The sequence below is a fragment of the Cordyceps javanica genome, chromosome 6 (genome assembly GCF_051103115.1).
Source record: "Cordyceps javanica chromosome 6, complete sequence".
NCBI classification, from domain to species: domain Eukaryota; kingdom Fungi; phylum Ascomycota; class Sordariomycetes; order Hypocreales; family Cordycipitaceae; genus Cordyceps; species Cordyceps javanica.
This window is the reverse complement of record NC_139300.1, coordinates 2,736,188-2,764,021: the sequence shown is the minus strand read 5'-3', so window position 1 is coordinate 2,764,021 and position 27,834 is coordinate 2,736,188. Positions and strand designations below refer to the sequence as shown.

Genomic DNA, 27,834 nt, shown 5'->3' with positions numbered 1-27,834 from the left:
ATCACAAATGATTGGATCGAAACAGCGTCCAAACGCTGTGCGACGGCCGAAACGGCGGACGGTCGCGACTGTCGTACTGGCGCTGGCCTCGACGCTGACGACCGCCGCGGCGCACCAGTTCCCCTATGTGCGGACACAGATTCTCACGCCGGCCTGCTTCAGCAAGTCGTCTTGTCACGGCGCCGGCCAGACGTACATGTTCAAGCAGGCCGACGACGGCAGTGTGCAGTTCCTCTCTTTCGACTACAACGACAAGCTCAACGCCGACCTCAGCCCCAAGGTGCTCTCTAGCCAGCTGCCCTTCCTCAGCGACGCTGACCCCGCGACGGCCTTTGGGGCGGTCCGAACCGCCAATGGCTCGGTGCTTGTCTACGCAGGTGTCTGCGGCGGTGATGCCGGCACTGTCTGGTCTTTCGACGACAGCAAGGACGGCGGGACGACCGTCGGCGGCGGTGCGTGGACGAAGCGCGGCACCCGCAGCACGGCCAAAGACACGAGCCCGGGCGGCGCGCCCTTCTTCCTCGGTGGCACGCTGGCCTTCTCCGCCAAGCTCGCGCCGGCCATGGACCAGCCGACGTTGTACAGCTACGGCGGCATGTGCGAGACGCCCAGCACGGATGCGACGAACTGGCAGGCCGGCGCCAACTACACCAAAATGATGATGAGCCTGGCGCCGGATAGCGCCGACGCGCAGACAGGCTACGATGCGTTCATCGCATCGACCGCCGGTCCGCGCTCGCCGTTTGCAGGGTTCACCCTCACGCCACAGCCGCCTTCAATCACCAACATCTCTGGCACCGTGACGCAGAAGATGACGTACATCCTGCTTGGTGGGCATACGCAAACGGCCTTTATCAACATGAGCACCGCGGCTGTTTGGAGCCTGCCGGAGCAGGCGTGGTCGTACATTGATATCAAACAGCCCGTAGGCAAGACGGCCAATACGGAGCTCATCCGCAGCGGTAGCAAGAGCCGACGCGCCGACGACGTGCCCGAGGTCACCAGCCGGTCCGGCCATACCGCTATCCTGAGCCAGGATGGCAGTGAGGTCGTCGTCATGGGCGGCTGGGTGGGCGACGTCAACACGCCGGCGCAGCCGCAGCTGGCGGTGCTCAAGATGAGCCAAACCTACAACTCGTGGATGTGGGCCGTGCCGGATGCGCAGCCTGAAGGCGACGGCGTTTACGGACACGGCGCAGCTCTGCTGCCGGGGAATATCATGATGGTGTATGGCGGCTGGACGATAGACTCGAGCGATGGCTCATCGGCGACCAAAAGAGCTGTGACGGATACCGCGAGGTTTCTGAATCTGACCTCGATGGAGTGGACGCAAGACTACAAGCGACCGCCCCCTAGCCCGAGTGATCCGGATGCACCCAGCATCGGATCGCATGACGCGGGGTCGAGCGGCCGCGCCAGACGACTCGGCCTGGGTCTGGGTCTAGGCCTCGGCCTCGGCTTGCTGCTGCTCATTGGGGCAATTGCCCTATTCTGCTGCCTCCGCAAGCGCAAGCAGCGCAAGAAACATCGACGAGACGAGGCAGCCCAGGCCATGGCGCGAGATGCCGAGTTCTTCAATGACCGAGACGACGTCATGGAGCCGCCAGCCGGCTATGGCCAATGGGGGTGGTTCAGCCAGCGTGACAATCACTACAACGCTGCCAACAATCATCAACATACTTTTACCGAAAAAACCCACGGCGGCTACGAGAGCCTGGCCATGAGCGGTGGCTCTGGCGAGAGAAGCCCCATCACCAGAAAACCCGTCAGCGGCCAGTTACGTGGTGGCTACGTGCCGTACCTGCCGTCCTCTGATGCGCGCATGTCCAACTTTGTGTCGCCCCCCGGCCAGATTCACCCGATCCTGGAGGACGACGAGGACGAGGACGGCTTCCACGGGAAGGAGCTCTTGACGCCGTCGTCAGAAGTACACGCGGATCCGTTCCAGGACCGGCCGAGCATGAGCCACTATGCTGCGGCAGCAGGCGTGGGCGCCGCGGCGGGCGCTGCCGCCATGTATGCCATTCCAAGCCGTGGCACGCCGAGCCCCGAACGACCTGACCGTGAGGTGCAAGAGTGGTCCTCAGAGGCGGACGGCGGTGCCGAAGCGCTGCTCACGAGACACGCCCGCAACCGCGCTGGCCGAAGCTCGCCAACCCGCGGCGACATGCACCACCTGTCGGCCTATCACGACGACGACTCCCGGAGCGGCTCCAACTTGTCCGAGTCGACGCGCAGTGCGGCGGACAGCTTGCTTGCAGGCGCTGGTGTGTACCATAAGAAGGCCGCCAGCTCCTCGTCGGGCAGCTACCGCACGGCCAAGTCTGGCTTCGGCACCTTGCAGGCTGAGGCGCCTGGTTTGCTCCGCGGCAGCGCCTACGACGACTACGATCACATTCCCGTTCCCGGGTCGCCCTCCAAGAGCAAACCGCGACGCACATGGCTGGGCTCTCTCCGCCGCGTCTTCTCCGGCTCCGAGTCTACCTCGCCGGCGTCATCGATGCGTGACGAGAGCCCCAGTCGACCGTCGCTGGAGCGCGCGAGCGCTGATTACGAGGCGCCGCTCGCAGGCGTCAGCGGCGAGATCCTGCGTAGGAAGCAGGGCCGCGGCGGCTGGAATCTGAGCGATCCTCCGCAGGGCGATCGCGACGGGGCCGACTTGGGCGGCAGGAAGCGGCACGTGAGCGGTGCGCACAGCGAAGGAGAGAACGATTGGGACATTGAGCGTGCCGTGGAGCAGCGCCTCGTACAGGTCATGTTCACGGTTCCCAAGGAGCGGCTGCGGGTAGTCAATGCCAACGACAATGACAACAACGACGACGATGACGACGACGACGACATCGTACCAGCGCCGCTGGCCCCCAACAAGCCCAAGCTCAAGCCTAGTGCACTGGTGCTCGACCCGCCGCGCATTCACGAGCCGCACACGGCCGAGGTCCTGGACTCTGTGAGCCAGCTGTCGAGCCTGTCGTCGAGTGAGCTCTCACAAAACCCACCGCAATCGCAATCGCAGTCGCAACCGAAGCCGCAGATGGTGGTGCTGGGTCCTCAAGACGAGCCACACGCAGGGAGCCAAATGTCGCCGTTCATCACACCGTCGCTGCGCAGCCTCACACCCGTGACGCATGGGAAGCGCTCGGGCGAGCACGACGACCTCGAGCGCGAGGCCATGCTGCGCATGAGCCGCCAAGGGGCGCTCGCGGAGCACGGTCTGCTGCGGGAGCCTTTTGCGGAGCCGCGCCGGAGCCACTCCACCGACGGCGACCGTTCGGAGAGGCGGCCCTCGTCGACGGCCGTCTACGGCACGGCCGAGGCGGTGACGCTCGAGCGCGCCCGCGCCAAGTCGCGGGTGCTGCAGATGGTGGACTCGATAGAAAGCCGCGAAGCAAGCCCGGAGCGCAAGGAGTCATAGTCACCAAAGGTGTAGAGCGGGAGTGCGAGATACTTTTTTTGTTACATTTAAATGTGTTGGTTTCAGCTTGGAGTTTTATTGTCTTTTGTGTGGTCACTGCATTCGGGGTATCTTGGGTATCAAACACGTTTTCTTTTTTGGGTTCTGCAGGTGGCCGACCATGGTCGACGTGGACATGCTGCCGATGTGTACAAGGTCACGTCTGTTTATGTACAGAGTTGGAAGAATGGAAATGTACATGGGATATTTGAAATGGCGTACTATTGCGTATGTCAATACTTTTTTAAAGATTAGTTGATTGGAGACATTTAGTTGATTTATTCGAGTATATAGTTTTTGCTTCCTTTTTCTAGGTATCATAGTCTGAATTAAATATTCCTAGCCAGATTCATTGCCGCATGACTCTGTGATGAACAATATTTTGATTTGGTACTATATATTCGAGAAAAAGTCCAGTTTTTTTTTCTTGGTTTCGTTGCCCACTAAATACCACGCGCATACATGAAGGCAGGACTGTCATTACATTCTATAGCTTTCACGCCTTGTAGGCATCGTTGCGGGCCAGGACGGCGTCGATGGCTCTCCTGCCGGGAAAGTCAAAGATGACGACGCCGGTGCGGCCGCTCTGGTCGCCGGCCTCGAGCCAGCGGCCCGTCTCGTCGTTCATGCCGACGACGGTCCTGTTCCTGGGCCCGGCGGCGGCCTCGATGGGGAGGACGCCGACGCTGGCGGAGATGTGCGAGAGGTAGAGGGCCTTGTTGTCGCGGGGGTCGTCGGCGGCGGCGCGGGCGAGGGCGTCGCGGATGGCGGCCCACTTGTCGGCGAGGTGGTCGACGTCCGGGACGACCCAGAGGTCCTCGAGCACCATCTGGTCGCCGTCCCAGGCGACGCCGTACTTGTCGGCAGGCCCGCCGTCGTCGGCGGGGAAGTCCTGCAGCACCAGGATCTTGGAGCGCAGGTCGCCGAGCGTGGGCAGCACGGGCGCGGCGGGGTCCCAGCCGTACATGTGGCGCGCGGCCAGCTTGGCGGTGATGCTCGAGTTGTGGCGGTAGTAGTTGAAGGCCTGCTCGAACGTGAGCGAGCTGCCGCCGCCGCCGCCGATGGGCGCACCCTCCTGCTTGAGACGCATGACGAGCGCCTCGGAGGGGTGCCGGGCGAGAAAGGCAAACATGTCGAGCAGCACGTCCTGGTAGCCGAAGCCCGTGTCGCCGTCGCCGTGGTAGATGCGCAGCTCGTCGCCGCGCAGGCGCGCGCGCACGTCAAAGTAGCGCAGGCCGGCCGCCAGCTGCGCCGACAGGTTGACGTTCTGGCACTGCAGCACCTCGCTGCCGATGGCGTACGTCATGGTGTCGTGCGTGCCGGGCAGGCTGAGGCTGGCGAGGCGCGTGTCGTTGCGCAGCGCCGCCATCCACGCCGGGTGGCCCGCGCCCTGGGCGGCGGCGTCGAAGCTGAAGGCGCTGCGGAAGCCGTGGTAGCACGCGGCCGAGACGGCGCAGGGTGCCCCGACGACGACGGCGGCGAGGAGAGTACGTAGGAGCAACATGGCGGAGAGAAGCGTGGCCGCGGCGAGGGCGAACCAGCACAGGTAGGAGGCGCGGCTGCGTCTGTAGCGGGGAGCGGCGGCGGCGGCGGCGGCGGCTGGGTGGTTGGGGCTAGGCTTGCCGAGCAGCAGCAGCGGCGAGGACAGCGGCGAGGAGAACGAGTCAAGGGAAGAGGTGGAATGCCGAGATGGGCACGGGGAGGGGGAGCGGCGGCGGTGATTATTAGTAGGGATGGCCCCAGATGGTGACTGCATCCTCGTGTCGTCGAGAGAGGGACAAGGTGGGTGAAGGCCTGCCGGCCCGGCACAAGCAAACGGGACGGGCGGCGCTCAATTGGGCGACTCTGCCTCTGATAAATTTGCCGGTCAACACCGTCAGTGAACATACAATGGACTACATGCAACAGCAATTCAGCCGCGTCCTTTCATCGTATATGGGTGATTCCAACTAGTCCCTGGTCGTCCAAGAGAAATCGGTGGCCCAACGATGGCGTCTCGTTCCCTGCACGTGGGGGAGCCGTGACCTAGTAGCTGCAGCAGCGGTGCAGGGCGACGAATTAATTGGGCCGGTGGTTCAGAGTAGATCTGCTCCACGTTTACTTGATTAATAAAAAGAACGTCGGTCTTTCTTTAGTTTATTTCGCCGAGCTACTAAGCTGAGCTGAGTTGCATGCATCATTTGGAGACTGGCCGCACGTGGCGGCACAAGCTGGACGGCCCAATCCAAAGAACCCAAGATGGGATGATAATATAGCTCTGAAGGTCTATGATATATATATATATATATATATATATATATATATACATTCTAGACGAAAGCTTGCTGAAAAAAGAGAACCTGAACAGCAATGTCGTCTCGGATATTGCGCGAATGAGGCAGCCCCATCATGGTACTCGCCACAAACAAGTTTCGTCTGTTTCCCCCGAGCGCATTCTTGAGCAGATGCACGGCGGCATTGTCCATGTCCTCGACGACGAAATGCTGCGGCAGCGTCTTCCAGGCCGCGAATCCGTCCTCGTCAAAGTCAAGGTCGAGCTGCGCACCCGCCCCGTCCGGCGTGGCATTATTCTCGACAACGCCGTCGTCGTCGCCTCCGTGGCCCGCGGCGAAGCGACCCTGCTCACTCCTCTTCTTCTTCTTCTCGAGCCACCTGGCCACCAAGCACACCGCGTCGTCGGTCGACACGTGGTCCCAGAACCCGTCCGACGCCAGAATCACAAAGTCGCGCGCGGACACGGGCGTGCGCGTCACCGCCGGCTCCGCGACCAGGTACGGCGGCGTGCGGACGCCGGGCCTGGCCTGCGGGCCGAGAAATTCCAGATGCGCCTTGCCGACCAGCTCGGCGTCCCACTTCCAGCGGTGGTCGCCAAAGGCGCGCGTCACCATGATGCCGAGGAAGCGGCCCCCTTGGAAGAGGTCCCCGTCCTCCTCGCCCGGATGAGCCGCCTTGATGCGGGACACCTCGTCGTGGTTTTCGGCATTTTGGTCCTCGGAGAGGGCCTTGGCTTCGTATACACCAATACCGTTGCTGCTGCTCCTGCTGCTGCCGTGTCCTTCTCCCTTGGCCCGGTCAGCGCTGTGGGAGGAACCTAGGACGGCGCGAGAGTCACCGACGCTGGCCACGCTCAAGGTGCTCGACTCCGGGTCGAAGACGGACAGCAGGGCGCAGGAACCAGCAGTAGCCGGGGCCAGGGCTGACATGACGGCGCCGTGGCAGGGCTTGTTGCCGCTGAGCAGCGCAGCTTTGCCGGCGTCGAGTATGGCGTCGTCGAGCTTAGTAAACGCCGTCTTGATCGCGCGGCTCATCTTCTCGGGTGCGGCGTCTCGGCCCACACGATGAATCTCGCGCGAGACGAATGGGATGAGGCTAGCCTTGAGGGTTTTGGCCGTAGCTGAGCCTCTGTATACCGCAAAAAGGAAAGCGCTTCCGGTCAGCTTGGCAATTTTCCTTGTTGATTGCGATCTAGTGTGACCGCCGAGAAATGGCACGCGCAAAAGTATACTGCTTACCCATGACCATCATAGATGCCGGCATAGACGAGACCTCCCGCCGTGCGCGCATCCCACTCGTCCTCGCAGGGCGCGTTACTCGGCAGCCGAGCGGCGTGCAGCGCGCCCACGCCGCCATTGCACGACGCAAATCGGCTGATGCTGGCCTCCTGGCGTATCTTGGCGTTGGCGTGGCTGAGCCTCCACGCCTTTACAGCGGGCGGCACTGCGAGGTCCTTGTCCTCGCCGGATACAACTTCCGCCGGAATAAGAGGCAGTTGGTTCACGGGCGGCGTGTCGGCCCAGGATCCGCTGCGCGTGCCGGAGCCAAAGGTGTTGGTGTCGACGATGCATGGCCCATGCCTACCAAAAGATCGAACGCTGCTAGGAAAGTCCTTGGCCGGAGCCCAGTCAAGAATGTATTGATCGAGCATTGTCGTTTAATATGTTTTCGTGTTTATTCTTTGGGGGGCTCAGTAGTGGTAATGGTTAGTTGAAGAGAACAAGTATCGCCAACGGGGCCATCCTGCGCAATATATAAACGAACATCTACATGGACCCGACATTGACACCATGTCAGCCGCCTCATTTGGAAAGGGGGGGCGCAACCATGATACTTCGACCTTGCGAGGCTTTGGCAAATCAGAATCGACGAATGATCACCCGTAGGATTCTGCGCTTGCCAACGAGGCTGGCGATTCAATGAGTAGCTGCGGGAGCGGCCTTATTCAGCCCCATTTGGGCATGAGTCACGCGGCAGTTGACCTCGCTGGTAAAACGTTGACATTTTTTGTGCTCGTTGCATAGCCTTGAGCAACTGGCCAATGGCTTGGGGCCGGATTGGCTGATGGTCTTGTCCATACATCGCCTTGTGCGGTCAAGGCTGTGCGGTCAAGGTTGTGCGGCTGATGTAATCGAATCTACCCAATTCTTTATGACGAACGGTCAAACATTTAGCATATTTGACTGGCATGCACGTGGAGGTAGTCTGCAGGTTCTATAAGTTTGGAGCAGGCAAGGAGAGCAAGTCCAAAGACTGCGTTGATACGCGGAACCGTGGCTAATGACGAAACTTTTCATGGTTACATTACAAGTTCAGACGGAAATCAGGGCTCGGATCAAGTCGGCAACTGCTGTCAGTGTGTTGCATAATCGCCTGTGCCAATCGTTCAGTGATTGTGCTTTTGGCTGACGTTGTCTTCAACAGCAGCTTTTCAGCGGCATCATATAGCATCACCTCCTGATCTCTTTATTATCATGATCTAATCTCTCCTCTAATCAAATTGAATATCAGCAAAAGCGAGTAATTAGTGGTGCTCTTTCGCCTGATTAGACACTGCATCTTTCGCACTACCCGGTAGATCCCGCAGCCAATTTGACAGGCCGTTCATCCCCCTTACAATATACTTTTGTCGTGATTAAACTTGAATTTAAATTTTGAGATGTACGGACCCAAGCATATTTCTCAAACAGCGCAGCTTCGAACGGTTTTGTGCCGTCACCTGTTCGCCAAGCCATATCGCTGCCAAGCCGGATCGTGCAAAGCCTTCAACTAGCCACCAATGACCATTGTGATGCCAGGCAACAACCCTGCCAACAATAGATAAAGAACCTAAGCGGTCATTAGATATCTTGTCACGTCTGTTCCTTCCATTCCGCCCCCATGACATTCTTGTTTCCTACGGCCGCCTCAGGGATAGATGGGACCTGCCCTTGCGATCGGGGAAAATCGATTCCACGACTTACGAGCCTAGCTCATGCTTACTATGGAGCCACCCGAGTTTCATGCTGCCAGAAGAGTGAGTCGTCGTCCCCTGAAGAAAGACTCTGGACTTTTGAAAAAAACGTCGTGGCCCGATTTCCTTTGCGGGGGGCGGGAGGGGAGGGAAAAAGAGATCGGCAGGAACCCCGTCGCCTGCTATTCCCTACTCTGGGAGGACGGACGGCGTTGCACCAATTGCTGACCTGCCTGATCCGTCATTGGCGGTGAAACTTTGGCTTGTTACACATTCCTCGCGTGATGGTATGGTTGCGGGCTTGTTCCCCTTTTCTGATAAAAGTCATGGTCAGATTACGGATCGCCAGGCTAGCCGGCCACGGCGTTTTTGCGTATAAACGAATGACTTTGGCTAAATCAAAACAAGCTCTTCGGATGAGGCACAATTTCTCGATAGAGGGCTGCGCCAGTAGACTTGTCAACCTCAACCTTAAAAGAAACCCGGCAATCTAAAAATAATAGGCCGGACAAAGGGTGACAGTGCAAGCAAGCAAAGACGCGATCATCGCACTCTGCCCCGTCTGGCCTAGGCGTCTTTAATCTACATTGGCCGTTTCCATGTAACGTTGTCAGCTCCGGCACCAGTCAGTCGTTGACCGTGATAGGAAGCTGGTCTTTGAAAAGGAGGGAAAAAAAAAATGCTGGGGAAGTCTGGGGAGCCCTCCGGCCAAGTGCGGCGTTTCTCATCACCCATTTGCTGCAATTTATACAGATTGAAGGCTGCCCGCTTTACCTTTTTTTGTTGATTTAGACTTTGCCTTTGTAGCTTTCTTGCAACGTAATATCTAGAGGTATTGTCATTGAAATTAATGACAACTCACTCTGATGATACGTGACTCGTTACCGAGATTAAGAAAACGTACTTCTCCCCGCAGGTTTGGGTGAAGCCGGACCATCGCATGGTGCCCCACGGCGACCCCCTCCCCCCCCCCCGGTTTCCGCTCACCGCGTCTAGGCCACTTACAGACTGGACGGCAAAGGCACGGTGCATGTGGTTCCAATGTCAGATTTCGGCATTGTCAAGAACAAACGGCACAGTTCTGACTTCTGATTAGTGCATCTTTTCTGCGCCGGCGAGGCGAGAGATGGGCTCCCGTCCTCCGCAGAGCCGTTCTGCCACGGGGAAAAGTGTGGTTGCTGATCGAGGTGCCATTGCCTAATGCCCAATGTGTAGTAATGAATGATCCATGAATGCTGCAACTCTGATATGGGTATAAATAGGGAGCTTCATCTGTCTTCGTCTTGGGGGTCGTGGCATTCCAAAACTCCAGAAGAGCTGGTCATCTTCACTTACACCTTGATACTCCTTCATCCCACTTGTACGCCTGCGCCTTGACGGCACGCATACAGACAAACACCCGCACAACATGCTCTTCAGCACCTCTACCCTTGCGGCTCTCGCCGCCTTCACCTCGCTCGGCGCCGCCGCCCCCAGCAGCGACCTCCTCACGCGCGCCGGCGGTGGCAAACTGACCATCTACTGGGGCGCCCAGGACGACAACCTGTCGCTGATGGAGGTGTGCAACGACCCGACGTACGACATTGTAAACCTGGCCTTCCTGGCCTACTTCAACCGGGCCGGCGGCTGGCCCGGGCTCGAGATGTCGGGCCTCTCGGGGCCGTCGGCGGCGCAGCGCAAGGCCGGCGCCACGGGCCTCAAAGACGGCACCCCGCTCGTGCCGGCCATCAAGAAGTGCCAGGCCAACGGCAAGCCCGTGATCCTGTCCATGGGCGGCGCGACCGACTACTCCAACGTGCGCCTGAGCAGCGACGCCGAGGGCGAAAAGATTGCGGACCAGATCTGGAACCTGTTCCTCGGCGGCACGGAGCACAAGGAGCTGCGTCCGTTTGGCGACGTCAAGCTCGACGGTGTTGACCTCGGTATGTTTCTGGTGCGCCACGGAGAGAAGAAGGAATAATCAAAAAACCAAAAAGAAAAGAAGAAGAAGACTGACCAGAGAGATAGACAACGAGACCAACGACTCGACAGGCTACCTGGCCATGACGAAGCGCTTCCGGGCCAACATGGCCAAAGACGGCAGCAAAAAGTACCTCATGACGGCGGCACCGCAGTGCCCGTTCCCGGACAAGTCGCAGCCCCTGTCCGTGTGCCAGCTGATGGACTATGTGTGGGTGCAGTTCTACAACAACGGCAACTGCAACATTGCGCAGCCGGGCTTCAACGCGGCCGTCAAGAACTGGTCCAAGGGCATCGGCAGCGCCAAGCTCTTCATCGGCGGCCTGGCCTCGGGCTCCGACGGCGACCAGGGCTACGTCGACGCAAACACCTTCATCAAGGCCGTCAAGGGCGTGCAGGCCATGAACCTGCCCAACTACGGCGGCGCGATGCTGTGGGAGGCCCAGCTGTCGAGGGACAATGGCAACTATGCGAAAAAGATTCGCAGCTCCCTGTAAATCAGTTTCAAAAGGGCTAAGATGAGAAGCGTACCGGCTGACACAAGGGGGGTCTTTCATGTATATATGACTCTTTTTTTTCTTCAAAGTTTCCAAAATGGAATGAACATATTCAGCATACACGGTGTTGGTGTCGTGCATGTGTGACACGCTCCTGCTGCCAAATGTTGAAAGCCCCGGGAAAACCTTGAATCATGCTGTGAATTGGATGTGAAAGCCCAAAGAGCGGCATGGCAAGCGGTCGTGTAAGTGGTGGAGCGGGGAGGTATCCCGATAAAATTGATGAGTGACGCATGTATCGTGGAATTGATTTCCCAAGGTATAACTTGACGCTCACCACCCCCTCGGGATCGCGCTCCATGCGTGGTGACGGTATTACGTCTGACGAAACTAAGGTTATGCTGCTTCTACAGAGGCTTACGTTTGATAATTGGTTTCCGAAATACTACAACTCGCGTCGTATCCTGCGGGGGAAGTTTTAGATGGCAGGTGACTGCTGTGCAGCAACGTCGCAGTGCAGTTCGGCCAAGGGCTGTCAAATAAAGACAAAGATGCTCCACCAAAAGCTGAGAGGAGCACAAAACAAGCACAAATGGGTATGCACGCCATTCTCGTATTTGGCAGGGCTCAAAGGGCTGCGTCGATGGTGGTGGTACCGATGAGTGGCGGCTACTATTATACGGAGGGCATAGTAGGGGCCCAATCACAACACAGCGAGGGCGCCAAGATCTCGTGTTGAACAGCAGCGACGTTCGTCTTTTTTTTCCTTTGGTGGGTGGCCTGACCTGGTGTACGCATGGGCACACCTTTTTGGCACAGGGGTCCCCAAGGGTTCGTATACCGTTTGGTCCGAGAAGGCAGAGAGGACAGGAGATGGCACGCAAGGATGCGAACCACCCGGCGGCGCGCGGAGGAGACCAAGCGAGGAATGGCAAGCGTGCATGATGTGCTTTTGGAACGGTTTGGTGGATTTCGGCTGTTGCGCGGTAGCCGATTACCAGCTGCACATCATGCTGCAGCCAACGGCGCGGCCGGATTGAAGTAAGACATTTGGTACGGGCCGTTGGTGATTGATTTCTCTGTGGATTTGGTCGTTGGTATCCGTACTAATAGTGTCTTTGGATCGAACGGGAGTGGAGATTCTGTTGTTCTCGTAGCGCGACAGCCCCCGACACAGATTCTGTCGACCGGCCCCATTCCATGCCGTCTCTTCCTTATCAGTTGTGGCTACATAGCCCTTTTGGCCGTGAGAGCCGGGTAGGCCAATTTCGGCACAGAGATTCTGTCCTGCTCAGTTTCGGTGGTGGTGGTAGGCTGGCCGTGGCCCGAGGGGCGCGTCTGGGGGCCAGTTCGTCGTGACGGTCCGACTAGCTTCTATTGTTGGCACGCCACACAATAGCACCAGGCGCTAGAGAAGCACTAGTTTGTCTCTCCGATGAGGAAACCTGGGAATGCCATCTTTGGGAAACGGAAACCGACCTTTTTGATGTTTTGCTCATATACGGCCCCGTTGATTCGGGGTCGGAAGCTAATCAGGATGCAGCATTCCACGGTACTGAGCAGTGAGTACGCGCGAGGAACTCGCTCTTATAAATTGAGTCGGAAATTGGCAATCTTCCGAGGCGGCAAGATATTGCAAAGGATGGTAATTTCGCCTAGCGACGCACGCGCGAGACAGAGTTTTGGAGGTGCATTGATTATTGACAAGTACGCGATTGTGATGAGTAGGGACGGGGATGGGTGGTGGATTTTTTTCTTTGGATTTTTTTTGAGTGGACGTGCTTGCGGCGTTTGCTGGCCATTCTTACCACATTTGAAGCTTGGCCATCTGCCCTCAGCTCAGAGTACAGAGTAACTGTCATGTCCTTTTCTAGAAAAACAGAACCGACATCTCAAACAAACGCACACGCATACGCGGTCGGCTTGCAAAAGCAAATCCTAAAACTACTCATCGCCATTAATTGATCTGTGCGAGGACGAGAATCAAGCAGCCCGCCAATCAGTCAAGTAGCCACCATACACAAATGCGGCCGTGACCTTGCTTGCCAACTTGTGTTGCTTGTGCTCCCTCTACACCACCCAAACAGTCCATCCGAGACTCGATCGGCATGCCGCATCGCCATCAAACAATGGCTTGTAGCTAGTCATGACAAGGGCGACCAGTTGTTGTTATTCTTGAGAGCCAGAAAGCTTCATGGCTAGCTAACCTTGCAACCCTCCTCGCAAACAGGCGCCACCGCCACAGAGCATTTCACCCACACGCAGGCTGCAGCACGGTGTTCCCCGACGCGCGCAGACCACGGTGACGCCATGAGCCAGGGGTGTGCAACGCTAGGAGCTGCAGGCAGTGAGGGGTTTGCAGACGACGAACAGCTAAATGTGCCAGGCCGCTCGATTTTTCTGCGTGGTGGTGTGGAGGGCGGCTTCGTTGGTAGGATGCGAAACGAGGACCGACCGAGGCAGCAAATGCTCCTCCTGTCCATCAGCGAGCGCAGCAGCGAGCGCCAGCAGCGAATACGGGCTCACATGAGTTATGGCTTCGGTCCATGTTCCGCGCAGCAGATTGCTGCCATGTATTGTTTTATTCGCGGTCAATGGTCAAGACAATGGTTCCTCGTACGCGGCTGGACGACCACGAGGGCGATTTCAATTCTTTTGTCACATGGAACAATATCTACAACAAAGTTGACACTGCGATCTGCATCCCCTCCCCCAAAACTCATGCAGGAATGCGTGCTTCATGTCTGGACACTTACTCAGTAACTAGTGCGTGTTTGGCAAGGGGCATGGAAACGCCGCAAGTGGGCTGGCTGAAGCTGCAGCGGGCTGGGGAGCAAGAGTTCATGAATCATATATAAAATGGGTTATGCATATGGCTCGCACATCTGTTGCTGGGCTGGAGGTCGGAACCGGCGAGCAATGGAGAGCTCCTCGCTTCCCGATATCACGGCGGTGATGGGGGTGAGCGGGATAGGAGGCGAGAGTTGGGAGCACGCAGCTCGGAGGAGCAACGAGCCGAGCCTTGGCTCCCACGCGGCGCCTGGTCTGCCAAACCCAGTACCAAGTAGCCAGTACAGTGCAGTTATGTATGAATACAATGGTGCCATGGCAGTACGGATTATGGGGACCGGGATTTCCTCTAACTAACTAGTGGTGGACTGGTATGGTATACTAATAATACTGGTAGACAGACGCTGCTCCGCTTTTCTGATCGGGATTTCCCCATCCCAGGCGACTTTGTTGGCGGAGGGAGGCAGGGAGGCCCGGCTGAGGCACTTTGGATGGACTGGACTGGACTGGTCGATGAGTTGATGTGCGACGGGGGGGACTTGGGATGCCAACACATGATGACCCAAAGTAGTGGACATGGCCGTGGAGGTGGTGACACTGAAACTACGGATACAGCATCACCAGGCGAGGTGCCATGTACAAGAGGCTAGAAGTATTGTTATCGGTCTTGATAGGAAGGATTTCTGAGGAGCTACTTGGTCGGTAGCTGGGGAGCAGCTGCATGTAATTGGTCTGGAATTGGCATGTGTAGTCGTACGGAAATGTCTGGTAGCGAGACAATTGACACGAGGACTCGATTCTCTACTTGCAATGTTTCTCTTGATAGTTCTCTGCCCTCCTTTTTTACCCTCCATGGGTAATTCTTTTCGAATTCTCCGAATCTAGGCAAAGTGGTGGCTTGGTGATGTTGGGCTTGGTGTGCTTGGGCGGGAGTACCGGATACCTGCGACTTGACGCGCCACCCCAGCCAGAGAGCCAGGGGGGCGGACAGGGGCTTTGGCAGCAGAGTGGAGTGCACTCCCTGTCACGTCAAGCCGCCGCAACATCTTGGGGTGAGGAAAGGAAAAAAAAAGACGACGTGGACGAGGTATATAGAACGGCCGGATGGACGATTAACAGGGGGGGTTAGGGGGGGTAGGGGGTGGGATGGGAGAGGAACGGAATGCAGATGACATATTTGGACAAAAGGGGGGTGTACCAGTATGGTATGGATGAGCTGCGTGGAGAGGGCCAAGTGTAGCATTGACGTAAATAAGACAAGAGAGAGAGAGAGAGGGAATAAAGCTTTGATCAGAACATTGAAAATGATCTCGATTGTCAAATATGCCGCAAGAAAAGAAAGATGCCGAAAATAGTGAAAAGGACAAGGAAAAGCAAAATGAACAAAAAAAAAAAGACGCGCTCTGGTTATTGTTCAATATTAGAGTTTGGGCAGTTAATATTACAGGGCCACCAGCTGGAGCAATGTACCAGGTACCTCGAGTGGCTATCAGCGCATTTCTGGCCTCGCCCGGCCGAGAAAAACCAAGGCAGCGAGCCCCAGTCAGCGTCACGGGCGATCCACATGGGGCAGGATTTTTGATTATTATCACTGAGTATTTTTTTGGTCTTATTATTGATCTTTTGTTTCCTGCCAATCTGCTTGGCAGTTTGTTGCACCAGTATGTGCCCGTCTGGGTCGCCTTATAAGCGCTGTGGATTAGTACTTAGTCACCTCCCTACCTACCTACTTACGGAGTCCGGAGTATTGAGTACGGACTATACCTTTGGTTCTGTATAGTAGCTACCTTGGGCAGCGGGCAACACCTGTAGTACCTATAATTTGACCTATAGACAGGTGGCAGTCTTTGTAGAAATCGGCGATGCTCGCAAGTTGCCATCACCGCCTGCTGCAATCGGCCAATTTGCTGTCGGCGGCACTGCTCGCTATTGAGCACCTACGGCGGAATATAATGATGAGAAAAAGTATTCCGAAACTGACTCTACCCAAACTCATGGTCCAGCTTGAACTGTAACAGTAGCAATGACCCTCGTCCGTCCGTAGTCCCAGCGTCGCTGCTGTCTTCCAAGGTACTCGAGGTAAGAAACGCACCAGTCAGCCTGTTTTTTCTGCCAGCCAGCTCCAGGCTCTGCAACAAGTGCCCCATTCTTCCTTCCAAGCCTTGCTTTGCTCACCACCCACTGACACCCACCCACTGCTCACTGAGTAGGTACTTGCCTGCAGCCGCCCAACTACCTAACCTATCCAAGTATCTTGCCTTGCTACTTGGCACTGACTACTGCCACCCCATGGTTGCCCATTCACCCATTCACCCCATTCATTCATTCATCCATCCATCCACCCATCCATCCACCCAAAATCTTTTGCTGCTCCTCCTTCTCCCATTCTCACCACCAACCACCAGACAGACACACAGCCAAATCGTCTGCTGCTGTCTATCCCCTGGTCACACTCGTCTCGACTCTTCGCTTCGAATCAACTCGTTGCACCTTTTTCCAACCGTTCTGGCCTCTGCCTGGCTCTGTTTCTCCAGCCTAGACATTGGCCGTCGAACAATAGCGCCGCGTTCCGCCCCTCCGCTGCCCACAACCACATCACGATTGTCCAGCATTCCAGCACGGCCCCGGGTGTCCCTTGATCTTCCCAATCCCCTCGCTTGCCACGAAAGATAAACCCATCGTCTCGTCCTCTATTCTCTCCGCAACGCGTGTGTCTTGCTTAAGCTAGCCGCTTTCCTCCACGACAACAAAGCAACGACTTGTCGACGAAACGTTGTCGTGAACACCACCACCGACCCTCGATCCATCGTCATCTCGCTTGCATTCTTCCTTGTCCGTACATCAGCTGTCATTCTTGATCTCTCCTGCAGCTTGAGCGTGCTTATTGTTTCCCGGTCATTTTTTTCTTTCCTCCGACGGCTCTTGCGTTTGATTACGCTGCTTCGCTCGACTGGCCTCGTACCGGCTCACGCTCGCCTTGTTTTGATAGCCTCCATTTCCACATTTTACCAGCAATTGTGATGGCATAGGACTCTTGATACCCCTTCGGAACCGACCTTGTCTTGCATCCGCATTGCTCTCTTGTCCCAACAGCTTCGTCATGTCCATTTCCACAAAAGCCGCCGGTCTTTTGGCCTTGGCGGCTCTCAGCCGTCATGCATCTGGCCTCGATATAAACATCTGCGCCGACTTCAACACCGCATCGGGCAGCTCCAGTATGTCGAAACCTGCCAAACACGATGCAGATTGCCATATCTATCCCCTATCGCGTTGCTAATCAACCGTAACAGACACTTCGAATCTCCAAAGTAACGGTCTTTGCTCGGATTACTGCCGTGGCAAGTACGTTTTTGCCATCACCGCGCAAGAGAATTGCTGGTGCTCCAACGACGCGCCTGCCAAAGCCAATGTCCTCGATAACGCCGCTTGTGACTTTCCCTGTCTTGGCTATCCTTTCGAATTCTGTGGTAGCAAAGACAATAAGGACTACGGCTATATTTCTCTCGGCCCTAAGCCCTCCGGCACCAAGGGCTCTGGCGATGGCGGCTCCTCCTCCGCCTCCACCACCGCTGCCTCCTCATCCTCCTCCTCCTCTAAACCTGTAAGTCGTTCATTGTCTCCTGGCCTGTCAGTCCTGTTATCCGCCCAACATACCCTATTTCCTCTATACCACACCCTGCCAATGTCTACTCTGAGACGCGTGCCCGTGACCCGTTCCCATGACCTCTCCAAGTATTTTCAGGCCTGGACCACCAGTTGGTTTTGGCAGGAATAGTAACTAAAGAGTTCAGGAATCAACACCGACTCCGTCAAGTACATCCTCGTCTCCGTCCTCGACGCAGTCGACTCCTTCATCTGTATGACGACCCCTGTGACGATGCATCCTGATGCAATTGCAACGGCCTTTGGACGTTCCAGCCACGATGCTCGCGATCACCATGACGCGACATGAACACGGATACGTACACCAAGTGGTGATGTATCAACCGACGGCGCACAACAAGCGGTGACCGTCTTGTACGCCTGCATATCAACCCAATGTGCACAGCGAGTTGCCTGTTATCTATCTGTGCTTTGCGGTTCAAGTGACCACATCCACCCGAGAGAGGGCCTATGTTCAATTTCGCCTGGCACGCATGACTTGTCATCTCGAAACTCAAATGTGTCGTATCAATCAGCTGACCAATATCTACGTAGACGCAATCGAAGAGCAGTTCGTTGTCAACCGTAACAGTGGATGGTACGGTGACCACGATCATCGTTGCACCCACCACGACCGGCGATACTAGCCAAGACAAAAGGCCTGTGTCTTCTGGCAGCTCCGGCCTCGGCGGTGGTGCCATTGCTGGCATTGTTATTGGCGCCGTCGCCGGTATCGCCCTTGTCGGTCTGCTCATCTTCTTCCTGCTGCGTCGACGCAAGCAAAACGCCGATGACGAGTTCAGAGATGATCCTAGTGTGCGTGGCAGCTCTCGCGGCCGTATGGGCTCTCACCAGCAGGACCTGAGCATAGCAGGCTCGGCTGCTTCTCCGGGCTCTTCTGGTAACCGCAACAGCATGTTGCAGGTAGACCCTCGCATGGATCCATTCAAGCAGGGCTTGTACTTGCGAAATGGCAGCGCCGAGAGCGTCAACACGCTTCGAGATGAACACGACTACTCCAGACGCATCCAGCAGCCCAAGGTGCTGAGAGCGACCAACCCCGACCCAGACCCCTGAGCCTGGGCACTAGCCACAGACAGACAGTGCTGACGCACTGTCGAAACGCTCCGCCTACATTGGCGAACTTTGTTGATTTCAACTCTTGGACATTTTTTTCTAGAAGGGATTCCACCATGACGACGTACACGATTTCGATTCAGTGGTCTCCAGACCCTTTACATACACTTTTGGGACAGCGAACACTTGTACGCTGATTTGGATACCGGCGCTAGCCGTTTCTACATTCGTGCCTCGTGGCCTCTAGTAGTGTTCTGATGTGCTCGAGCGACGCATTTTTTTTTTCTTTCGAATAGACGAGGGTTCGTTCAGATGAGCCAACTTGCTGATCAGTTTCCCCAGCACCGCGAAGTCGCTGGTATTGAGGGGCAAGCTTGCCAACTTGAAGGACAAAGCGCATGCCTGTGATGCGAATTGTTTGATGTTTTTGTCATTGCATTGTGAGCCTCGTACAATCAAAAGCAAGAGGACTCGCCCAGCGCTTGAATCATTGTATTAGACCACTTGGGTCTAAGAGTATGGATATTATGGGCACTTTTTGTTGCATCTTTATTGCCCGCCGTTTTGCATTTCAATTTTGTATATAGGAACAACGGAATCGGCAGGACAAAGGGACGCTGTCATTGGACAAGGGACAAGAAGGAGGAGGATACATAATTTTTGTGTGGTATTTGATAGCGAAATACAGTACATTTGCACAAATTCTATGCCGAGGCTGGATGCGGTTTTTTCTGTTTGGCGTGTCGGAACGCGTATCACTGACTTTGTGAGACTTGAGGTGGTCTCTTTGCATCTCTCCAACAGGCCTGGGACATCTCGGATGGCGGCTTGCTGCCGCCAGGTGTTTCATGCCAAGGGCTCGGCTGAGATTGATCTCTCCGGATTCCCTGCCGCGAGCCAGAAAAAAAAAAAAGCAAACCTGCAGCACAGAGGGGGGAGGATTGAGAGGGGTGGGGGGTTTGACTGGGGATTTTCGCTCTTTTCTTCCATTTGTGGAAATCTCTTACTGCACATCACTCTCCGTTTAATTTTATGCCAAAAGGAAAATCAAATGAATTTTTTTCCTTAAAAAAAAGCAGCCGCAAGAATCACCAATGGAAGAGACGAAGCAAGATTTGTATACAAGCGGCAATGTATACGTAGAAGAAGAAGAAGAAGAAGAAGAAGAAAAAGGAAAAGAAGACCAAATCCAAGACCAAGACCAAGAAAAATACAACTTTTGCCAAAAAGGCGTATTGAAACAGAGCTTCCTTTCATTCTTTGCTTCTTCGGCTCACATCATCTATACACATGTAGTACTTACTGCTCCGTACTCATATCAAGACCGTAAAGAAGAAGCAGAAGAGAAAGAAAAACCCCCCCATAAACTGTGTAGTTTAAACCACCATGACGGGGGGGACTAAATGAACTTGATTAAAAGAAACAGCTCAAGTAATAACAGCATGTCTTGACTGCAACAAGACCTCGGGCAAGGCAGGAAGAAGAGCGGCGCGAGGCTAGGTTGGCCAATTTTCAGAGGCGAGGTTCTCGCGGCGGCGCGTTTTGTATATATAGTGTTGGTAGCTAGCTAGCGAGTGAGAGCAAGGAGGGCTGGTAAAATGATGGGAGAACGTCTTTTTTGGTCTTGTTGTGAAGGGATCCGAAAAGATTTGCTCAACCTGCACAAACAATTTAGTTGTAAAAAGAGGACGGGCCCCCCCCCCCCCCCCCCAAAAAGCAAAGAGGTGAGAGATATATCCCCCCCGGAGCTTTGCTGGAATATTGTCGACACACCGACTGACAGAAGGCGTTGTTGGTTTATTAATGCGCGGTCACGGTCCATCTCATCGTGACAACGTTACGAGGGCGTTGGCCCGCGTCTCCTCTCAGAGTCTAAGCCGTCATGACTGTATTTGGAACCATTATATTCAAAAAAAATGAGGCGTGTCTTGTCACTAAAATAAGCTACTCATGTAGGTATCTAGATTACTTACTCACAGGACACGCTACTATTCAAAAGCCAACATTAAAGAGAGCTCTCGCCATTCCAAGCCCCCTATTCCAATCGATATCGAGGAAATATCTCCAATCGCTCAGTCCGACATGAACCACTCTACAGCGTAAATCAGCCACGATCGGTGCCTCCCGGTTTGCGGACAGTAAAAATTGTGAGGTCGTAATTGTTTCCCAGGACGCCGCCGCAAGACATATGGCAAGCAGAGCAATCACTCGAAATAAATACAACATCCAAACGCGGGTACCACAGTCCCGACGGTCCCTGGTGACAAGTCCCAGTACTCGAATCAAACCCTCGGGAAGAATCGCCAACCCAAAAACACAAAGAGCAGCGTATTCCAATGTTTGGTCGTACCATAGATATCCAAACGGAAGTCTACAGATCTCTGCGGGCGAGCATATTGACGTAGCCCCGGGAGCAGCTGCCACTTTTTGCTCAAGGCACTGATAATGACTCGAAAAAGGTAAAACCCAAGTCTGAGAAAGCATGTACACGGTGGTTCCAAGTTGAAAAAGCGTAATCGCATACAAGACAGTCTTGGAAAGCCGCCCAACTCGTCTCCATGCGTGGAAAGCGCATCGCAGTGGATGTAGGTGGAACGAATGTGCGGTGCGCCAAGTGACTGCCCGGGAAAACATCGACAGAGTGGTGAAGCTGATGGGAAGGGAGCCTTGAGCGAGTATCAAGCCAAAGTCTGTCCACCACCAGGCAAGAGACGCCAGCGACAGAAACAGGCTAAGCTTCATGCCGATGCCCTTGTCCTTGCATTGGCTGGGAGTGTGCGCGTCGAAGAATGCCTGACTCTTGAAGTGATAGGCTGTGAACAACGCGGTCTCGCCGATGAACCACCACTGCAGTAATCGTCCGTGGAGCAAGACACGAGAGGGGATAGCTGAGGGGACTACTTTGAAATCTCGAAAGCACCACGCATTGTCACACCAATGCGTTCTATTGAACCCGTATATGAGTGTCGTGTGGTTTCCGGGTGAGTCATCGCCTTTGCTGTCTGGATGGTGCTTCATGGTGTCAAAGAGCGCAGCACAGTCGAGATTCTGGACAGGTCGCGCCGCGCAAGCTTCGAACCGGCTGTTCTTGTACAACTCGAATCGTGTACCTTCCGGCCTCGAAGTTTCTGCGCCGGTCATGCATAGAACGATGAATACGAGAGCAGCGGCTTGAAGAACGACAAACAGCCAAAATATCAGACGCAGACCAATCTTCCAGACGCGAGGATGGTCAGAGTCATACATCTGAGGGTAGATCATCTCCGTAAGTTCTTGAGTAGCCGAGAAAGGCATAAGTTTTATCTTCTTTTGCCAGGTCTCAAAATAGCTCACCTTCTTCGTAATCGAGACTCTGACGTGGAGGCGAGTCTTCGTTTCGATAGGGGTCTCTGCGACGCAGTGGCTGCTGTTCGCCATCTTCGGCGGCATGCCGTCCAAGTTCCCTGTACATGGTTTGCCGAGAGGTAGCAAACCTAGATCACTAGCACCTTTTTAGAGTGACGACGCCGGAAACTGGGAAGGTGAAGCTTCCGGCCGAGCTGTAGAAGTATGGCCTCGAGCGTGTTATATCATATGCGAGGAGCAGTAGATGAGTACCTGCCAAAGCGAACATAAGCGTGACGTGGCCGACGCCCAATCTTGTGGCGCGAGCAGGGTGTTGGGTAGCCAAGATATACTTGATGACTGCGCCTTTTGCCAGGGCACAGGCGCCAACGATAGCTCAAGGCGACGTGATGAGATGCCTTGTTTGGTTTTTGATGCATCTGTGCCAGCGCAGGGTTGGTGAGCTTCAACCTCAGCCACTTTCCATCTTGGGCGGCTCGGAGACCCCAGTGACAAAGGATAGTACCACAGCTCGCCGAGTTCAGCCCATCTCTCTTCGTTCGCTAGCACATTCATTGAAGCGCTGACCAATGCGAAGTGGTAAGTCAGGGTCCATTCCGAGTTATGAAGCAGAACATTCCTTGGCCCGATTTGTTTTCCAATTACATTTACCCGGTCTTCGCAATCCTTTCGACGCGCCAATGCACATCATGGGGGCGTAGCAAACAGTCAGCCAGTCAGTCATGCAGTTGCCTCCCTCGGTCACGGCGGCTACAGGACAGGCCTAGTTGGCACCACGCAGTCCATCACGCGCATCACCTGCACGGGCTGAAATGATGATTGCAGTCTAGGATGGCAGCGTGCTGGACATCATTTCCGGGGCGCTCGCTGTTCTTTACAATATCCTTGGGATGCCGTCGGCACTTCAACTAATAACTGGTTGCCAAAATGTGTGCATGTGTAGTAATTCTGCTCTGTATTGGTTTTTTTTCCCTCGTTACCAGTCGTGCCACAGGGAGACGCCCCTAAAGGTGAAAGAAAAAAGTCTATAGATAGACAGGCCGTAAAATAGAATAAGCAAAATGACTGGAAATAAAGATTACCGCCAAAGATGAGAGAAGACACAAAAAAAAAAGGGCTAGAAAGCAAAATAATGAGAATCAAGTCGCTAAAAATCAAAATAGAAGAAGAGAAAAAAAAATCAACGCCAGAAGACATTAGGAAACAGATGCAAGTTAGAGTGGGTGCCCCTGTTGAGGAGGCTCCCAGATGGCCTGGCCAATAACGCCATGTTCTTCGCCTTGGTGGTACCGCTGCTGCTGCTGCGAGGTATAAGGGTCTGATTGCCAGGCTGTTGGCTGTCCGCTGGGTCTCTGGGCGTACGGATGTTCTTGCGGCCGCGGGCTGTTGTTGTAGCGGTGGCTGCCTTGGTATGACTGCAAGTATGGCTCGTGAACTTGGGTGCGGGGAGGCGAGTTATTTCGGGAATCGGCTCCAAAGGGCTGGGAATGTGGGTTGGTCTGGGCGTGCTGCATGAGGCCGGCGCTCTCCTCGCCCGTGAGAGCAATACCAACGTCACCTTCGCGGGGCGGGCGGGCTGGTGGTCGGCCGTATGGGGTTTCAGCGCTTTGCGAGTTCGCGCCGGTGGTCTGCTCCTCCGTGGTGCCACCAGGCCGGAACGCATCGTAGGATGAGGCGCTGCCCTTGTGTTCGTCGAGATTGTCCATGTCATGGGCATCCTGACGACGATAGCTGATATCTTCCTTGCGGCGGCGGACGCCGCATGCGAGCCAGCGAATGCCGCGTCCGAAAGCCTTGATAAAGTCCCAGATGTTCATGGCATCCCAGATGGCGGCTAGACCCAGGATACCACCTTGCGGGCGTTCAAGCTCATTGGGAACAGCACTGTTGCCACCCTTTTGCAAATCGGGACTCGGGTAGTAGCGGGGCGTGGCACCGTACTGGGTGTAGGGCTTGTAGGGAAAGGCCCAGAGGTGAAGCAAAGCAAAGGCAGCCATCTCGACACAGAGCAAAAGCGCAGGGATGCCGACCTTGATGTCGGGATAGGCAACGACCCTGTTGGCGTGGACGATATGCAGAGTCGAGGTGCCGATGGAAATGGCAGAAGCCTGCCAAAAGGACAGGAAGACGACGAGCTTGATGGCGACGATCTTGATGAGGAGCTTCTGCTCCTTGAGGGGCTCTTTGAGTTGAACGTAAACCTGGATAAGACAAAACATGGCAACAGTGACGGCGAGCGCGTTGAGAACAATGATCTGGTAAAGGGAATTGGTCAGTATGGGTGGTCAGATGTGGGTTTTGGCCATGGCATACCCAAATATGAGCAAAGACGGGGCTGTTGGAGCTTTCACAGTACTTTTCAAAGTACTGAGAGACGACGGCGGAAATGGTCATGGCGACACGAACAAAGCAGTAATGGTAGACGCCAATCCAGTTGATGTTGAACCAGGTAAGACCGCTTTTGGGGGTGCGCCAGGGACCGCGCTGGCCACCGCAGCAGGCGGCAAACCAGTTGACGGGCATGACCCAGGGCTTGAGAGGGCGCATTTCGCGGAAAAACTCCTTTTGGGAGTGCAGGTCCGGGGCGACATAGTGGCAGAGCAGAGCGAAGAAGGAGGCAATAGCAAAGGCCTCGTAGCAATCGGAGATGACCTGAAAGTAGATTGCATGTCGGTACCACTCGATTTGGAGGAAAGAGGAGATGGCGTAGACGGGGACCATGAAGAGGATGCGGATGATGCTGCGAGGCGGGTTAGCTAGTGGTCGGGAGTGCGCGGGCTGACAGGGTCAAGGTGCGAGGATGACGGTGTCGCTTACTATCGTTGCTCACGAGGTTTGGTGTAGTGTAGGGAGTGCATCCAAGCGAGGTATACACTGAGCAGAACGGCGATGAGGGTGCATGCTGCGCCGATGATGCGGGCAAGGTCGTGGAAGGTGAGTTGGCCGACGATTTCGATTTCGGTGCCGGGTTCGACTGGAAGAGGTGTCAGCTTGCCGATCTAGATACCTACAGAGCGTCGAGGGTTATAGAGGGATGGTGCATACTCCTCAGATGCTCCAACGTGTTATTACACGTTAGATTCATCGTTTGGAAGAAGAACTAGCTTGGGAGCTAGCAGTTGAATGCGATGATGTATGGAGTGTTGACAGTCAAGCGCGGGTAAAGGTAGGCTGACGAGATGACAGCAAGTATCTAGTGTCGAGTCGAGAAGAAGCGCAGGCGACAACGTAATGCAAGCGGTTGGAACGTCGCTCGTCTCGTAAAAGCCCAAGGCAACAAAGGGTTGGCGGCGCGCAAGAGATGAATAGGAACGGGGACGTTGAGTGCGACAAGTGGGCGACGGTTTAGCAGGTTCGAGCGCAAGTAGAGTTTCGTCGGGCGCCGTGCTTGGTGGTTGGTTTGTCTCGTCTGCCAAGGTTTCGGGTGCGGCTGTCTGTGGTTGGGTGTGTCGCGCTTGGTATGGGACTGATCCTTGGTAAAGTGTTTGCGCGCGCGAGCGTACGTGTCGATATATTTCAGAAAGCGTGGCTATTGAGTGTGGGCGAGATTCAGGGCGGGTTGGGTGGTTTTGCTCCCTACTGGTAGATGGCCAAGAGACGGGTGGACGCGGCAAGGGAGACTTGGCGATTGGCGTGTGGCGGCGGGCTGGGTAATGATGGTGTAGTGGTGTGGTGGTGGTGGTGGTGATGGTCGCAAACGAAGAGTGTAGGTGGCTGAATGGACATTAAACAATAGCACAAAAAAAAGACGTTGGCGCAGATGGTTCAGAAACGAGTCGGAAATGCGAAAAGTATATGAGACGAGGTATAAAAAAAAGAAAAAAAAAGGAAAGATGCGAAGAGAGACGTGAGAAGAAAAAGAAAAAGAGATATGTTGGTCAGACGGTGAGATGAAGAAGAAAAGTTGGCAGTGGCAGGGACAGATGGGCATGTACTTATCAGTAGGTACGTATCAGTAAGGTAACTTAGGTACTTAGCAATAAAGTGGTAAGTACCTTACTTGAGAGGAAAGCTGGAGGTGGCTGGATGTGCCAAGTACCATTCTGCAGGTGGTGGAGCTTGGCGGGTGTGCCTGGTACCTTGACTTGACCTAGGTACTGAGTAGGTAGGTAGGTCCCTTGAAGTGGCCTGTAAGTAGCGGGCAGAGCCTCTTTGTACTTGTAGCAGACTATTGGAAATAACTAAGTAAGTAAAGAACCAAGTAGAACAAAAAAGTCTCCAGTCTGCCCAGTCTGCCAATTCTGCATCTGCCAAAAGCCGCTACTGAGTACAAATTTGGTGGCCTTTTCCCCCAAAGCCCCCGTCTCCCAAGCCCCCCGCTAGCTCGCGACCCTTTTTTTAGATGTCCCTCCTAGCAGCCTACCTACCTGCCTAGAGCCTCGCTGGCTGTGTCATGTCACGACAAGGTTCCCAGGCAAAGGTCAGCAGCGAGCCTTGTCATGAACAAAATTTCCAAACAGTCCCGTCACCTACGCAAGTACGCAAGTACCGAGTAGGTAAGCAACTTGGGGTGCTTGCTTACTGAGTAATGAATGACCGGTGTGCGGTGCGCCTTGCCTGGTTCATGATGACGGCACAGCCACAACCCGACAACAACATTTTTTATGCGTTGGCGTCTCACAATGGAACATCAAACAAGGAATTCAGCTCTACGCAACGACGAATGGGTCGAAAAAAAAGAAGAAGAAGAAGGAAAAAAAGGGAACAAAAAAAAACAGGGGGGGGGGGGGGGGGCATACTGGCCCTCGGGTTTCTCTTTTACGAGAAAAACATCAATCCGACGACAACATGGCCTGCAAAAGACCCAATCTCCGCCCTTGCTCGAAAGACTTGGCGCTACTTGGGTATCCGTACTATTCTATTACTGACTCTTTGTCTTTTTTTTTTCTTTGGGTCGGGGCTGTCACACGGTAATAAACGCCACGCTGTAAATCTGCCATTCTACTTCTTGCCAGTACCAAGTACTAATAGCATCCGTAAACAAAAACCCTTTCTTTGAGCCCGCGAAAAAAAAAGAGATTTCCTAGGCTACGATGGCGATACCGAGCCCTCAATTGACTCGCGCAGTGATGAATAAGAAAAAAAAAAGAAGAAGAGGAAAAAAAAAGCACTACTCTCCTTCTTGCAAGCATTCCTTGCCCTCCCTCTGCCAACCTGACGCTGTGCTTCAAGTACAACGTCACGCCCGCCCACCACCCACCACCCCTGCGCCATACGACAAAACGGGGGTTTTGTCTTTTCATTCCCTTTGGGCAATCCCAAGGCAGATTGCACAGAAAAAAAAAACAAGGGGCAATCGGGAGCGCCGGCATCTCTCTTCAATGCTCCCCGAAAAGCCCGTTTCAATCCAAGTGGCTGTGTTCAATCAAATAATCCGTACAATCTGCATGTTCTTCTGCCCGCTACTTATTATTTATGGCTAGAAATAACCCCCCCGCCCCGCCCCGCCAATGACGTTGCCTCTTCTAGGGGTGCTGTCATTAGCGCGCCAAGTCTCCGTCCCATGTCGAACCGCTAATTACTTATTTACAAGTTTCTTCCCTCGTCGATTTCCACGACGGGACCAACTAAAAGTTTTGATTTTTCTTTCTCTTGAGAGAAGAACTGAAAAAAGGGAGAAGAAGAGGGAAAGAAAAAAAAGAGAAAAGAAAGAAAAGGTCAGTGGGGAAAAATGCAAAGGACTCAAAAAGATCATCGGATTGATACTCACACATCTCCATCACTCGCCTGATCGATTGAGTTCCTCAAAACAAAACACGCAAAAAAGGGGAAAAAAAAAAAAAGAAAGATACAGACAAAGACAAGCCTCAACAGTATCGTAGATGGACAATGGAATGAAATTTGTA

At 54.7% G+C, this 27,834-nt stretch overlaps 7 protein-coding genes across 7 annotated transcripts; 3 read left to right on the top strand and 4 right to left on the bottom strand.

Moving 5' to 3' along the window:
* Positions 1-7: 7 nt before the first annotated feature.
* On the top strand, positions 8-3,412 carry V2A60_009272 (uncharacterized protein; the record flags this gene model as incomplete). The annotated part of the gene is made up of 1 exon (XM_083260539.1): positions 8-3,412. One exon carries the CDS (start codon positions 8-10, stop codon positions 3,410-3,412), a length of 3,405 nt encoding a protein of 1,134 aa, XP_083116665.1.
* Positions 3,413-3,947: 535 nt separating this feature from the next.
* On the bottom strand, positions 3,948-5,207 carry V2A60_009271 (PLC-like phosphodiesterase; the record flags this gene model as incomplete). Its single annotated transcript, XM_083260538.1, has 1 exon — positions 3,948-5,207. One exon carries the CDS (start codon positions 5,205-5,207, stop codon positions 3,948-3,950), a length of 1,260 nt encoding a protein of 419 aa, XP_083116664.1.
* Positions 5,208-5,760: 553 nt separating this feature from the next.
* On the bottom strand, positions 5,761-7,376 carry V2A60_009270 (PP2C family serine/threonine-protein phosphatase; the record flags this gene model as incomplete). Its single annotated transcript, XM_083260537.1, has 2 exons — positions 5,761-6,853; positions 6,964-7,376. 2 exons carry the CDS (start codon positions 7,374-7,376, stop codon positions 5,761-5,763), a joined length of 1,506 nt encoding a protein of 501 aa, XP_083116663.1.
* A 2,710-nt stretch (positions 7,377-10,086) lies between these two features.
* V2A60_009269 (glycoside hydrolase family 18 protein) lies at positions 10,087-11,134 on the top strand (the record flags this gene model as incomplete). The annotated part of the gene is made up of 2 exons (XM_083260536.1): positions 10,087-10,600; positions 10,686-11,134. 2 exons carry the CDS (start codon positions 10,087-10,089, stop codon positions 11,132-11,134), a joined length of 963 nt encoding a protein of 320 aa, XP_083116662.1.
* Positions 11,135-17,024: 5,890 nt separating this feature from the next.
* V2A60_009268 (uncharacterized protein) lies at positions 17,025-18,643 on the top strand (the record flags this gene model as incomplete). The annotated part of the gene is made up of 3 exons (XM_083260535.1): positions 17,025-17,139; positions 17,215-17,525; positions 18,122-18,643. The coding sequence occupies 3 exons, from the start codon at positions 17,025-17,027 to the stop codon at positions 18,641-18,643; spliced, it is 948 nt and encodes a 315-aa protein (XP_083116661.1).
* A 2,072-nt stretch (positions 18,644-20,715) lies between these two features.
* Positions 20,716-22,060, bottom strand: V2A60_009267 (uncharacterized protein; the record flags this gene model as incomplete). The annotated part of the gene is made up of 3 exons (XM_083260534.1): positions 20,716-20,735; positions 20,994-21,115; positions 21,168-22,060. The coding sequence occupies 3 exons, from the start codon at positions 22,058-22,060 to the stop codon at positions 20,716-20,718; spliced, it is 1,035 nt and encodes a 344-aa protein (XP_083116660.1).
* A 1,142-nt stretch (positions 22,061-23,202) lies between these two features.
* Positions 23,203-25,073, bottom strand: V2A60_009266 (organic solute transporter Ostalpha-domain-containing protein; the record flags this gene model as incomplete). The annotated part of the gene is made up of 4 exons (XM_083260533.1): positions 23,203-24,243; positions 24,302-24,728; positions 24,806-24,962; positions 25,034-25,073. 4 exons carry the CDS (start codon positions 25,071-25,073, stop codon positions 23,203-23,205), a joined length of 1,665 nt encoding a protein of 554 aa, XP_083116659.1.
* Between the last annotated feature and the right edge of the window lie 2,761 nt (positions 25,074-27,834).